This window comes from Lepisosteus platostomus, chromosome 10 (assembly GCF_059453375.1).
Source record: "Lepisosteus platostomus isolate fLepPlt1 chromosome 10, fLepPlt1.hap1, whole genome shotgun sequence".
Lineage (NCBI taxonomy): Eukaryota > Metazoa > Chordata > Actinopteri > Semionotiformes > Lepisosteidae > Lepisosteus > Lepisosteus platostomus.
Genome location: NC_142620.1, coordinates 9,441,083 through 9,456,059, shown reverse-complemented (window position 1 = coordinate 9,456,059; position 14,977 = coordinate 9,441,083). Strand labels below are relative to the sequence as shown.

General features: G+C 39.4%; 1 protein-coding gene across 1 annotated transcript; it reads left to right on the top strand.

Moving 5' to 3' along the window:
* The first annotated feature begins 1,905 nt into the window (after positions 1-1,905).
* Positions 1,906-8,290, top strand: vrtn (vertebrae development associated). The gene is made up of 2 exons (XM_088647995.1): positions 1,906-2,271; positions 4,285-8,290. The coding sequence occupies exon 2, from the start codon at positions 4,287-4,289 to the stop codon at positions 6,303-6,305; it is 2,019 nt and encodes a 672-aa protein (XP_088504121.1). The 5' UTR covers positions 1,906-2,271; positions 4,285-4,286; the 3' UTR covers positions 6,306-8,290.
* The last annotated feature ends 6,687 nt before the right edge of the window (positions 8,291-14,977 follow it).

Here is a 14,977-nt window from a genome sequence, read left to right as displayed (position 1 = left end):
CTATGCATCTTTATACCATGTAACAGCCAGGATTAAATTAATAACAGGATTATTTATTTGATTAATGGATTTATCTGCACAAGCAAACCACTTCCCTTTCCCAGCCTAATCCTTGAAAGCGTTACCCAATCAACGCATACACACAAATACAAAAACTAAAGAGGAGATCATTTTTTATGCGTTTTCCTTAGAAATTCAGTTGACAGTGCTCTGCAAATCCCACATCTTCCGATTTTATTTATAACCTTGCCAAAAGATGTCAGAATCTGAGACTACAGACCAAAGAAAAGGAAAAAAAATGTGCGGTTCCAAACATAAATTGTAACACTACTGTGAAGATTGAATGCTGGCATCCATATGAAAGCCCATTATCCCTCTTTCAGTGTTTAACATGTGGTCACACAGCGGAGGACATCTTGGCACCAAGTTGTCTTAGTGTCCAGCTGTGAACAAAACCACAGTTGAGACCAAAGCAAAGAGACCACTCTAGCAGAGGAGTCGAAGGGGGTGGCGTTCTGTTTGTCCTGAGACGGAACCCAAAAAATTTCTGGGGGGTTGGGGGCAGAAGGATAAGCGCTGTGTATGTGTCAACAAGCCCAGAGGAATGGCTTTGATTCAGAACTCTATTTATGCAAAAGGCAGAGACAGGTGTTAAAAATAATACCCTGCAAAAAAAAAAACAAGATCGGCTGCCCTGTACTACAACTCCCCTAACACCAACCTCTCAAACTAAAGCCAATGGCTGAGAATAAATAATAACAACCCCACACCTCCCATTTCCATACTTTTGTCAGTGCTAATAACTTCCTCGGTCATTGAAATGCAGTCTGTACTCCAGCTGGAGAAGCGTCCTATCCAGGATTCAGGAATAAAGGATTGCCTGATCCTTTTGCTACAATTTTCTCTACTGATTTTACTGTGATTGAAGAGTAATATTCTGATCTTAAAATCGATGAGATGGTGATAAAGTCCCCTGCTTCAGTAAATAATTGTGAAAAAGGGCATAGCAATACACTCTTTGAAGCACCAACAACCCCACTATACATAGATGCAAATTCTATTAATGTTGTAATGTAGGGAACATTTTTTTTCCCTCAGAAATACATTTGTAATTTGGAACTGATTTTCAAATATATATATATACACGAGACGGAGGCTTAACCAGGAATAGCCCAAACCACGCAGCATCTGTTTAGAATGATCAGTGTGAGTCAGTGTGTTTATCATGTGAACCATACAGAGTGCATGACCCCCTAGTCTTGTCCTAGTCAAAAAACACTCCATTTTGGACCATTTTTCTTGAAGTGTTAAGAGAGGGTACATAATGACTAGAGTCTTATCTCTCCATTTCAGACTCCACCTCATTCTGTATAGGAAACTTCCATTGTTGTTTTGTAGAGCTCGCGTACACAGAAGTGAAGGGCCTCTTTTTAGCAGAAAGGGTCATTCAGAACAAGTGTGAGAGCCAGGGATGAGTACGGGCAATTACGGTTGTTGAGCGTGTTATGCATTTATTGAGGAAAACTGGCAGTATAGTATGATTTAGAGCCAACAGTAAAAACAGCTCGATGCGTCAAATTTGTAAGAAGTTAATTTACCGAAACACCAACACAAAAATGACTAATCAGTCTGTATTAATTAAAGGGAGTTTAATTGTTTTTGCCTCCTAGCAGTTGTGATAGAAATAGCACGCTTCGCTTCACTTCTTCGAGACACATCTAATTCATAATTCAAACACCAAGATTAAATATTAAATTACATAATTTTGTAGTGAGGCGCTAAATTCTTGTCGTCTTCCACGAGGTTTACATGGATCCTTACTTCACCTTCAAAAAACAGGAACCTTCAAAGAAAAAAATAAATAAACCGCAGATTCAGAGAGGACTAAGAAATCCCCAATAAAACTTCGTCAAGAAAACAGAGACTAAACTGTATACAAACAGTCACTACACAACAGGTATTTCTAACACTTCACATTGAAATTGACCCTGGCTCCGATATAGGTTGTTTTAAACAGGGGACAAAAACAATCTGGTGTGATTGACAATTTCCTGGAGGGAGGTACTATTGACATCACTTCAAATCCCCAAATTGTCCGGTTTGAGCCTTTCAATTTCAATGTGTGACTCTAGTGGGGCAGCTTCCAAACTAGCAGTATGGATTTTCTTCGAGATCAGTACCTGTAGAAAGCAATTATTTAGCCAAATCTTGCCCTGAATGTCTAATGGTAGTTTAGAATCTTTATAAAGGAAACTTAAAAGAATAACTCAGGTAAGGTTGTAATTTTTAAAAACTTTTCCTATGTCTATATTTATTTCAATTTTACCTGCCGCCGCGTGGAGTTTCGAGAAACCTGGTTCAAGATGCTAACTTAGACTACATCTAAGTTCACCTACACCAATTATCGCGTAAAAACGTGAATCAAAACTATTTCAATGGATTATAATCGCATTGCGCAGCGTCGCCTATGCACAATACTTTGAAGTTGAATGAAATGTATTTACTCGCACAATTGTCGGTATTCATTTGGTTAACCAACATCGTTTGTGTGAGACCCGTGAATTAAAACGTTCACGGACAGATTTTTTTTAAAGGAATGGGGACAAGGAAATTGGAATAATATATTGCTGAGTAAATACCGTGCGGAACACGTAATCATTATCGCATAGCTTTGGTTTGTATACAAACCCTGACGCGTAATTAAACGCTAAGAAACATTAACGTCTCACATCACCGCCACTGAAGCTTCTTCTTGACTGAGAGTATTTTTAAATGTTGTGTATTTATGCTTGATCTGTTCTGAAAATCAATGCAAGCCGATCTTAAGGGTTGAAGAAAAAAAGTATTATGAGGCTTGGTAGCTTCATCAGCGTTTTATGAAATGCCCAATTTTAGTACTGTTCTAGCCGGTTTTGATTTTTAAACAAAAGTTTTGATATCTTAAAACATATAAAATAGAAAATATTCTAAAAAATTTATTTTGTTTTACCACTGGACTTTAAACTTACAACAATAAAGCCAAAAAATGCCTTTAAATGTCCAAAGCATTGTCTGGTTCAGTTATCTTTTGTATACTTTATAGGAAGTTATTTTATACTATACTGGTTGAAAAACAGAGGCCTTGTGGTAGGCCTGTATAAGATTTTGTACCTTAACCATAGGCCTTGTCTTAAGTGGCTTCTTGGCAAAACTTTCCCCCATATTTATCAAATTTGGATAATATTATTCAGTTCATTTTTGAACATTAATTCTGGAAATATAATCATTAAAAGAATATGCTATTCTGGACATTCTACTGTAAGAAACCCAATTTTGAAATCTGGGGTCTTATTTGCATAGGTATAATATTCAGCTAATTGGTGTGTTTAAATGTCCTATGGTCTCACCTGTAAAATTAAAAGCTTGTGTTTTTTCATTTAAATAACCCTCACAACCATATTTGGTTGCTTGTTGCATTTTAAAGTACAGTTTTCTAAATCTGAATGGCTGACAGCCCACTCTGCTCTGTTTTTTGTGTATTAAGACTGGGCCAGACAGTGAAGGTGGCCAGCAAACTTCTCAAGTATTGCGGAAGGCCAATAATATCACTGTCATGACCACAGTAAATTTGAACTCCTTAAATCAGGACATTGATTTAGACCACTGATTTAAGTCCAGTATAAGTAGATTCTTTTATTCCCATTGCGGACCTTCTCAATTGAAACAAGAAACTGATTTTATTTTCATGTATGTATCTAACTCACAGATTGACCTTCAGTATTTATCTATTTTGGATTGTGAGGATTATTTAAAACTTCTAACTTGTATGGGTGTTTATTTTGTTAATGGGTTGATGTTGTGTTAAATATGTCTGTTACCTGCCTGCAAAGCAAAATTCACTTCTGGAACAATAAGGAAAATAAGTCTACATTTTGTATTGAACAGCCATTGAAATGGGTCTGTTACCAAATGTAAACCATTCCAAGCTGAGGTCCTGATGTATCCATGCAGCATCCAGACAAGTATCATTTTTATGTCACCACAGCACCTTGACGACTTAAAGTGACAGTATGTACAGTTTACAGAACATTTAACTAGATTACATTTCTAAGATTAAGTCAAGACAAGTCTTAAGATTTTCTAACAGTTAGTCTCACACTAACAAAATATCAAGTATTGCATCTCAGTGATATGCTGCATGTGGTGCTTGCCTTCCGTTTTTTTTTTAAAATGAATTACTTTGATGTATAGGGCCTTAGTCTGCATACTGTGTGCTTATAAGGTAATGTGTGTTGTCTTTTACAGGCATGATTCAGAGACAAGAGGTTGTGCAGTCTGTCTTGAGAGAGCTGCAGGATGCCACAGAGTGTGCCGGGCTTCACCGGCTGGTCAGCGTTGCACTGGCTGTGGAAAAGACCATGGCTGGGTTCCTGCTGCCAGCTTCCACATGCGGGGAGTTTCCTCCCGGAGTGGAGATCGACGCGACAGCCCGCTGCCTTTACCCAGACGACGCCCCCGGTGGCATGCTCCCGCTGGCCTGCAAGGGGGACGGCAACCTCTTGTTTGATGCCGCCAGCACCCTCCTCGTTGGGAACACCAGCCTCAGTTTGGAGCTTCAGGTCCGCACGGTAGTGGAGATGCTGCTGCGCAAGCAATACTACCTCAGTGGGATGATAGACTCCAAAGTGATGCTGCAGGCGGCAAGGTTTTCCCTTTGTACAGAGGAATCGGCCAAGAAGTTGAATCTGCCTAGGGCTGTTTTAGAAGCCATCTTCGACACGGACGTAAAAGCATCCTGCTTCCCTGGCTCCTTCGCAAACATGTGGCACGTTTACGCCCTGGCCTCTGTTCTGCAGTGTAACATCTACTCCATTTACCCCATGTACAACCTGAAGATCCGGCCATACTTCAATCGCCTTATTCGCCCCAGGACCTGGCCTGGCGGGTCTGAGATGATGACGCTCCATATCATGTGGTCAGGCGAGTTAGAGCCCGATTCGGTGTTCAAGCCTCACCATTTTGTGGCCGTTGTCCAAGCAAGTGACCTTCAGATGGGAAGTCCAGCTGAGGAGCACCACGCCATCCCCCTAAAGACACTGGAGCTTTTGAACCGGGACCCGCAACTCTCGTACTCCAGCCTCAAAGACAGGTACAACATCACAAAGAGTACCTTCTACCGGTGGAAGAGGCAGACGCAGGAACATCGGAAGAAAGCTGCTGCAAGGTACGAGGCCAAACACTTTCTACAGGCCTGCTTTTCGGAAGGTAAGCTGCTGCCACTTCATCAATTCAAGGAGTTCTTCCCGGAAATCTCCCGATCCACATACTATGCCTGGAAGCACGAGCTTCAGTCTGGTGGGGGCAACTTCATGGCGACCCCCAAGAACGATGCAGCAGACACGGGAGAAGACGTGTCCCCTTCTGAAACAAATCGCCCGCGATGCTACGACAACGTGACTCATTTGTTTGCCGTCAATGGCGAGAAGCTGGCGGGAGACCGCGCTCAGAATTTTGCTTTCATGCAAGAAGCAAAAAAGTGTTTGCAGAACTGCATCGCAATGAACACCTTGCTTCCATATAGGAATTTCAAAAGACGTTTTCCTGGCATTTCGAGGTCGACGTACTATAACTGGAGAAGAGAAGCTTTGGTGGCCAACTCCAATTTCAAGGATGCGTTCGGGAGCGGTGAAGTAAAAATTCGCCATCCTAATGGACACTCCTCTCCTGTGATCGCTCAGGCTCATTTGTCCGTTTCCAACGGGAGTTGTTATAAGCGTAATCACAAGAGCTTCCGTTTTTCCTCCTTCAGACGAATGAAGCTCAGAAGAGAGGCAAAGACACGGGTCCAGAAGTGTAAAATGTCCTTTCCCAAATTCAGACTCAAGTACCCTTCTGTCTCTGCATGTTTGTATTGGTTTTGGAAGAAGGGGTTTGCCGACAAGAAAGTCGGTGACGAGATGAAATGGGAAACGGATTTGTCTAAGTCCCCAGTTTGTCAGACACCTTACATGATGGCAACTGAAGATGTTCCTGCCTGCGAGAAGAATGATGGGAGTATGAATAGTACATCCTTCAGCCCCTATAACGGCAAACTCTCTGGCTACACAGTTCCTGAGAAAAACGTGGAGGAGCAGGTCTTCGTCATGGATGTTGTTGCACTGGCAAACTTCAAGGCCAAGGCAAAGCTATTCCTGCAGAAACGCTTTGAAGAAAAGTCCTTTCCCACTTTCAAGGAATTTCGGTCTTATTTCCCACTCACCCCTCGCTCGACCTATTACATGTGGAAGAGAGCTCTGCATCATGGCCTACCTTTAGTACATGGTTGAATATCGCAGAATGCACAAACCTGCAACATGAAAGTTTCCCTTCAGCTTGTCATCTTCTTGCAGAGCGAAGCTTTGCTGCCTGGAATCCCTGCTGCTATTCTTTGTTTTTGACCTGGATTTTCCTTGCCTAGGCATTGTGATCTGTTTGGAGTCAGCTTTTCAGGTGAAGTTGACAAGCTATGTAATTGCGGCTATTGCACCTTAAGCATTCTTGTCACCTTTTCCCCCCTCCCCTTTAACCTTGTTTTTAGCACATGCAAATTTTTTACATGCTTCTAACAGGACCTTAACTGCCCTGATTCCTACTGAAAGATCTACATGCCCTCCGGCCAGAAAGCTGTTCCGGTTGCTGATAGTTAAATGCTTTCCTTGAGCTTTTGAATTTACATTTTTTTGTGGGGGAGGTAGATTCCCAAAAGTATGCACATTTAATTTTTCTTTTAAACACTACAGATTTCTCAAGTAAGGTACAAGAATGTCATATGTATTTCAGTGCATAACTTCCACTTTACACAAATTTCCATTCTTCAGTTAAGCTTCTTTCCAAGCCAAATTCTAATGCTTTGTAGAGTAATAGTTGCCAGTTGCCAGTTTTCTGTTGCCACTGAAGTCTTTGGGGCGCTTGGTTGAAATGTTAATACTTAACGAGACAAGCCATCCTAATGCGTTGGATTTGGCTTTGCTCTTTAATGATAATGGCCTTTGTGCAGCCTTACTTGGCTTAAGATGGGGTTCACGAAGCCTGTTGCTTCTTTCTCCCCTTTTTGTCTGTGATGTGAAAATGGCTCCTTACTGTTGCAGAATGTAATTGAGTGACTCACAAAATACCCTTAATGGCGTTCGTGCTATGATTGTAACATTATTTGTGATGCCTGAGAGATTTTTCATCAATGAGACAAAAGGTGCTTGTAATGCTTACACACAGCTGTTTCGAGTGCATGTTTCAGTGGGTTAGTCTTTAGTGGCCCCAGGTACTGACAACTCATTCTTTTCCTCAGAAAGCTGTCTTGATTTTGGCATATGAGCTGTACCAAATGGGAAAAAAAGAAAGATTATATCAGTTGCTTTAGCAGGCTCTGAAAATCACCATTTAAGGTGTTCCCCTCCATCTACTGGGTAAAGGCACCTTTCTAAGGGATCTTTTTGTATTGCATTGTGCTTCTATCTATTGTCAAAAGGCAATTTGCACAAATGACATATCCACATTACAGGTTATACTAAAGGCCTATGTTGTCTTTCACCTTAATGGACTTTGGTTCTTGTCATAGTCTCAGTATTTAGGCTTTAGGCCTTGTTTTGAACTGGATTGATTAAGGAGGACTGTGACTGCAGGAACGGCAGATTTCCTGCTGTAGCTTTCGTTTGTAGAGTTTGTGTGATGCGAGAGGACGTTGCCACTCATTTTCTTGTATTTCAAAAGGATTGAACATTATTTGTTCTGGGGCCTTTTGTCAGGATGCTGTTTATATTCAGGTACATTCTAGTCTTTTTTTTCTTGAAATCCATTGACTATGTTAGCTTCCGTTGGACGAAACTTTCCAATGGCGAATTCCTCTGGTTCACCGTTTTCCCTTCCTTCCTGGAGTTTTTAAAATCTGCCTTCTGTATCTTGCTCGCAAGCCTCTGTGAAAAGATTCAGGCAAACGTTTGTTTCAGAAGACATGGCGCAAATGTCATTCTTATGTTGAAGAATAATTTTGTTTCATTGCAATGTTTTATTTTGTAAAAGAATGTTAATGTAACTTAATCACTTGCAACTCCTCAGGTAGAAAATGTCAAGAGTTCTGGGGAGTATCCTCACTTAAGAAAAGTAGGGCACGCCAGTCAGCATAATAACCTTATGTACAAGAAATCGGTCGTCTGTGAGCTTGTGTATTTTTTAGGTTTTGTTTGTGGGGTGTGTCTGACTGATGTGTACATTCCTGCAGTAAAGCAGGTAGGTGATTTTCCATGTAACTTGGGAAATCAATAAAATGTTGACTTAATGATTCTTGCTATGACTGTTTCTTGAATCGATTCCATCTGTAACCTGATGCACTCATCATTTCACATCTGTGGGGAAAATTAAAATCTCTTCTGGGAACCAATATCGTCAAACCAGCTTTCTTTGTTTAAAACGAAAAGACAGTAGAGTGCCATGTTGCTCTCTTCATTTCTGTTGCTTAAAATTGATCCATTTTTGCAAACTCTTTAATCATCACAAAACCTCTTCTGTGCATACATACTGCTCACTGACATGGAAGCGTTTCAGATGCAGATATTTTCATCCATTTTAAAAGAAAAAGGAGAAACTCCCCTTGTCTGTGGCAGTTAATTATGTCAGATTGCCTGTGCAATTTTCAAGTTTCTAAAAATTGTCCTCTGTTCACTTTTAAAAAGTAATTCACAGCTGTTGGGCGGAATCAATTTTTCTGTAAGACTTACATTTCTTAAACTTTTTTTCTGGATTATAAGAACAAGTTTTTTTTTTAAGTGCTTAAGATTAATTTTCAGCAATACAAAAGTCTGAATCACACAGGAAAAAGATTTGCAGTTAGGTGCAGCTGTGTAACTGATAGAATTTATCACTTCTCAGTTTATTTATTGCCAGATTTCTAAATTTCCTTACAATGTACAAAATGTGGTTTCTTAAAATGGGAGTTTAGCTTTCAAGTCCACTTTCGTAAAACTGATCAGAATAACAGAGTAGTCACACTTGCAAAAACTTTCAATAAATTCCCTTAACATGCTTACTTTACAGGCTTTATGGCTCCTACCATCAAGCACAGGTTAACAGCTTAACATTGAATAAATACATTTCAAGTCCGTGAAGGGAACATGTACCAGTTTGATCTCTTAAACTTCTTTAAACCTAGTTATTGTTAAAATGTGAGACTAGAAGGAAGGTATTAAGACATTAAAGTTAGTTTTTACTACAAAATGAGAAAATGACAGTTTTGATGATCTGAGTATGCTTACAGGCCAATACTTGATTTTTCACTGTCCTTGGTCTTATCTGTGGTCTTCATGATCTCAAGTCAAATGTGGAATGCAGTTGGAAGAATATTGGATGTGCTTTCAAGGTTTGGTTCAGTGAAAAAATGCATCCAGTTGAGATGTGAAATAAAATGAGCAATGCACTACTGTAGTGTGAGACTTGGCACCTTTTGCAAAAATCCCCACAGCCTGGTTGGGTAGATGGTTATTCAAGGGGTTGCAAAGGTGGAGCTGGTATATGTAAGACAACGGTGAAAAGGGGGTCACTTATTTCTAACTATGGGAAATGGATAGGACAACTGGGGTAAAAGTGATGGGTTGTTTTGCAGTCTTCCTGAACTTCCTGAAGAGCTGCCTGTCCTGAGTGGTTATGAGAGGTGGGGTTCATCTCTTGTTAAAAAAAACCCAAACTACTTCCTTGTTCAGTCGGGTATTGCAAGGGGATCACAAGGGTCAAAGGTTAAAGCAATTAGTTTCTGTTGTGCTGCCTTCGGAACAAATGACATGTAAAGATCCAGAATACTCTGAGGAATCTGGATTAAGAACACTTGAACAGCAAACAAGAATGCATTTCTTTTGCATAATAACCCTCAATGTGCACATTCCACCATAAAGAGTGGTAGAATCTTACTGGAGCAGTAAGACAATGCAAATCGAGGTTTGGGAAAGCTCAGGATCCAATCGTAGTATCCCTTATTTAAAATCTCTTCAAAGTGCATTCCTTTCCTAATCATTAGTAAGAGTATATAAATAAAAAATGAGTTGTATGAGTCATTCATTTAAATCCCTACTGCTATAGCTAAATGTATGGCTCACTGTAGAAATAGGATATATAAATGAAACAGGCATGTAGTGCAAATGAATGACAGATGTTACACTAAGAGAAGTTATTGAAACGTGGAAAATGATCACAGAGTGAGAAAATACTTTAATTTGATTGCAGAGATTTTGTGAAGCATATAAAGCTGTGTGTTGTATCTTATATCTCTAAAAGGCATAAAAGCAGTTTTTTTTAATCCGTTTTCTATTCTTGAATGCAGAAATACCGAATTTATAAATGACTAATGAAAGAGGGTATCCTCTGTAAATATGCAGTCATTTCATGAGATCTTCAACATACCTTTAGCTTAAGCATTTCATATACAGTAGCAGTTATTGGTCTTGTCTGGCCTTTTGTATGTTTTCTGCAAATAGCAAACCTTTACTTAGGACAGCAGTTTTCTATTCCGTTAAACAAAAATCACCATTAATAACCCATAATATCCACCAGATGGCGCTCTTTGTCTGCCAGTCCTTTCTTGTCAAGCTATGGGAAGAAGTGTTGAACTGAAAGGCTTTTAAAACCATTTAATCTTCTCCTGTAAGACTCTGTAGAGCAAACCATCCCGAAGTGGAAGAGTTTCTCTAATATAGTTTTTGTATTTCCTCTTTGCACAGATAATTAGCTGAAAGTTAAGGAAAGCTATATTTTCTTGTATCTTTTTTAAAAGTTTTGTTATGGGAACCCAATACACTAGCAACTTTTGTGATTTAGTTTATGAGAGCACCGGGTTGTCATAGACATGTTAAAATGAAGAACAGCTAAAATGGGATTTTTTACTGGGCTGGTGGTACCAGGACCGTGACACCACTTCTCTTAGACGAGGTCTAGTCAGAGCAGTAACAATCCCTCTCTGCGCAGATTGTGATCTAACAGTCTCTGAACAGTGTGATCTAACTCCTTTCTTAAAATGCAGCCATTCCATTATGTTATTCTGAAAGCAAATGTTTACACAGAACTTAAGGGCTAGTATTGTTGACTGTATGTTCACCCCAGTCATAGAACAAAACCTTGCTTAATGAAACGCATGGAGGAATGTTTAAAATGCCTGAGATAAGGATTTTTCTGTGAACGCAGCTAGTAATATCTGCCTGGCCGTTGATGCATGCATACATGGTTTGGCAGTACAATGCTATTTAAAAAAAAAAATACACCCTCATGCTTAACCACTAACACAGACTGTTCCCTGTTTCCCTGTTAATCTCCCACCTTTACAGGGGAAAAAAAAACAATGATCTGACTTAATTGTACAGTTCCTTAATTAGTATTATTTTTTAATTTAACTTTCCCTCAGGGGTGGTTAATCCTCATTTGTGCCAATAAAATGAAAACTAAAACTTTTATATAAAGAGTCCTGTTTAATGGAGGATGTTTTTATGTTCTAATTGCATTTACCTCCGGTAGTTCTTTAGGAGTCTTGTTGAATTTCACCTCCCCGTGTTGCTACCCACAGAGGCACTCACTGTCTGACCAGATTCTCATTCCACGCAATGCAGCTAATGAGCAGAAATGGTGTTTTCCTCAGGCAGCCTGGGGTACCTGGGCTGTGGGCATCAGTCCACTGAGAGGTGTTTTGTTTTGACTCCTGCTGTTTTTTTATCTTTCTTCACCCTGAGCCCAGTGAAACTGAGCCCAGTGATTTTCCACTCCTCCTGAGTCTTCAGCCATGACTGATCACCCATGCTGCCTTTCCTCTGCTGACTGGGGACACTGGGGCTGTTAGATTCAGGGGAACATGCCATTCCAGATCGCAGTTTGTTTTCAATTCACAGGGCACAATAAAAAGTTCAATTAAATAGAAAACCATTCAAAATTAATAACACAGATTAGCTGTAAATAAACAATTAAACCCAGTTGTCTAGGGCCCAACATTTACAGGTTTTTAATAAAGGTTTATGGGACACAGCATTCCACTTAATGTTCTTCATACCTGACACGGCTAAAAATATATATTTTTTTATCATGTAGTACTTTTTAGCATGCAAATGATGGGTTAATAGACATATTTGTCAATTTTTTGGGGGGAGCCCCAAGAATCTATGCAGGGACTTGTATACATTTTTCTGTTCAATAACATAGTTTCATCTGATTCCCAGGAAGGTAAGCATGTTTCGTGGGATGCTCGAAAATACCCCAAGAATGAGAGCAGAGCAGCTCACTGCCTGACAGTGGGAAAACAGGATCCATTGTCTGTAAATTCACTTTTATTCTTTCCTCATGAAGGTCACAGTCGGCACAGAAACAATGGCCATAAAAAGACTGAATACAAGTCCTGTCCAAGCCATTGCTTTAGTTTAGAGGATAAATCTATATTTTCCCCATCAGCACAAACAATTTACTCACTGACTGCTTACTCCACTCCACTATTTTCCTTAAATCCTTCTCTTTTCAGCAGCATGGTTGCTCATTGTTTACTTCCATCTCCAACATATTGCAACAGCCTGTCTGTGATCCTGACTGTAACACGTTCACTGTGGGCATTAGCCCTCCAAGAGCATAAAGCAATCTGCTAGCCATGGTGTGATTAAAAGGGTTAGTCAATAGGTATTCTAGATAGGAATAATATATTGTATCTAATAATATATTATTATGTATAATACACAGTTGTGTTATACAATCTCTTACCAGAGTATAAGTAAACAGTTTAGTGAGTAGGTATTTATGTAGGGGTGGACTGCCTGAGGAAACATTGCTGGATTATATCTTAGCAATAGATTGGAAACCAACCAAGTAAATAATAACCTGTATTATTTTCTTGCGATGTGTAGTACTTTTCAAGAAATGGACCACAGTGTAGATTGCTGCCAGAGGCAGGCATAAAGCCATAACATTTCTTTGACATTTAAAAAATGTAGATGTGTTTTATGTAAAATGGTCTGAAGTCACTCAGAGATAAAATATGAAGCAAACAGTGAATTAAAATAGAATAACACTTCCAGATTCCATATTTACTAAGTGTGTGCAGGCCTAGCAAATTTCCTAGAGTGAAATTTTCAATGTATTCTGATGTGAGAAAGATTTATTTGCATACTGAAAGCATGTTTGTTTCTTTTACAGTAATAATTTTGAAAGGCTGTATTGTACATTCCTCAGTCTGCTTGTGTTTTGATATAAACTATTTGCACACTTTTTAAGCCTCTGGCTGAGCTCTCCATTAATGCTGCTACCAGGGGCTACTGTGGTAAGTGGCCTCTTGTTTTGTCACACAAACACTGGGCAGAAACAAAGCCTCTTCTACAGAAACAGTATCAAGAAACAAAGGCTGAGTTAATCTTCAGAACATAAAAAAACAGTATCATACCAGATCTGGCTTGGCTTGTCTTCATTTTAAATGTGGGTTGACAGTGGAGTTTTGGTATTGGACTGCCAGGACAGCTGTTTACAAAAATATGTCTTCCTGGTTATGTAGTTGAGCTATACCAGGCACTCCATGACACTCACCAGCTTCACATGCATGAAAACACTTTTAAATGAGCCACTTAGATAACTTTGAACCAAATTGAACCAAACCAAAGGGTCAAATCCTGTCCTGTCATCTGTAACTATTTTCATGTTCCTATGTAAAGCAAAAGGTTGCCGCAAGCCTGTACTTGTGATTTTCATCATCCTTTTCCCCAACTGGTTTCTTCTACTCTGCTTTAAAAAGAAAACTCCAGACACATCAGCGAAAAAAGCCTTTGGACTCATTTAGGTTAGATGGGAAACCGATCAGAAGCATATATCTGCTGTCCAGATCTTTTAGCTCTTAAATCTCATTTTGTATAAGATGGAAAAATTAAAAAGGGCTTTATATGTTTGAATGTGAATGCTACATGCTGTCATAGACCATGGCCACAATTAAATTCAAGATGTTCTGAAATGTAGAAATTGATAGCCGAATCAATGGTAGCCCCTGTCCTTTACTTTCTCCCTCTTTTAAAGGTGCTGATTGAAAAATTTAGTCTTCATCAGGGAAAGGATCAATAAATCATTATCTCCAGGCTTGTGGCTCTCTTTATTGAAGGCAAAAGGTGTCTGAGAGACATTTGTAATACAAAGAATGTTTCTTGACTTGCTAACTTGCTATCCTCAGACAGAAATGTGCAAATGTAAAGGGGTAATGTGTAATTATATGGGTTTAAGTGTAATTGTGTGTGTGTGTGGGGGGGGGTTAATTGGTGTAGCTGTGTGGGCTCCTGTAGGAATGGTGTGAAAATAATATATATGTAAAGTTTTTTGTTACGTGTATGTTTACTTGTACTGTTGGTATGCTTTGTAAATGTTTTGTGTGTGTACAGTGTAGTTGCTTTGATGCAAGACAAATTTCTGAGCAATCAGACAATAATATATCATCTACAAACAGCTCCGTAGGCAGGAGTGTTATCTCTATCCTGTCTTTAAGGGGAACTGCAGTTCCAATTTCTCAGACCGGTTGTTAAATCTCGGTAAAAAAATAAATCAGTTGACGGTATGGGTGTAAAATGTGAATTTTGTGAAAGTACTGCATGGTTGGCATGTTGTTGCAGGCCAACGAAAAGCCGCAGGTCTCACCATGGGCAAGAGCGAGAGTTTGGGAGAATTGTGACATTAATGCGACCTTTCCTGCTCACTATTCACTGTAAGCGAATGAGAAACATGGTCTACAAGCAATGTTAATTATTATGAGTGTTAATTGGTTGGCAGGTTGCTCTTTTTTTGCAATGGTCAAAAGTATCTAAAAAACATGTCGCTTTGTATGTGTTGGTTTCATGAAAACATTTACTATTAATATAGCAGCAAAATTTGCTTGGTCTCAAGCATGTTTACAATGTAATAGGACCGCATTCGAGTTAATGGGAATTTTGTTCAGAATTGACAATGATGGCACCAGACATACATTGGAACTTTCTCTTTTGTA

Excerpts from the sequence above, each read along its gene's own strand:
- vrtn (XM_088647995.1), top strand. The coding sequence starts at position 4,287 with ATGATTCAGAGACAAGAGGTTGTGCAGTCTGTCTTGAGAGAGCTGCAG.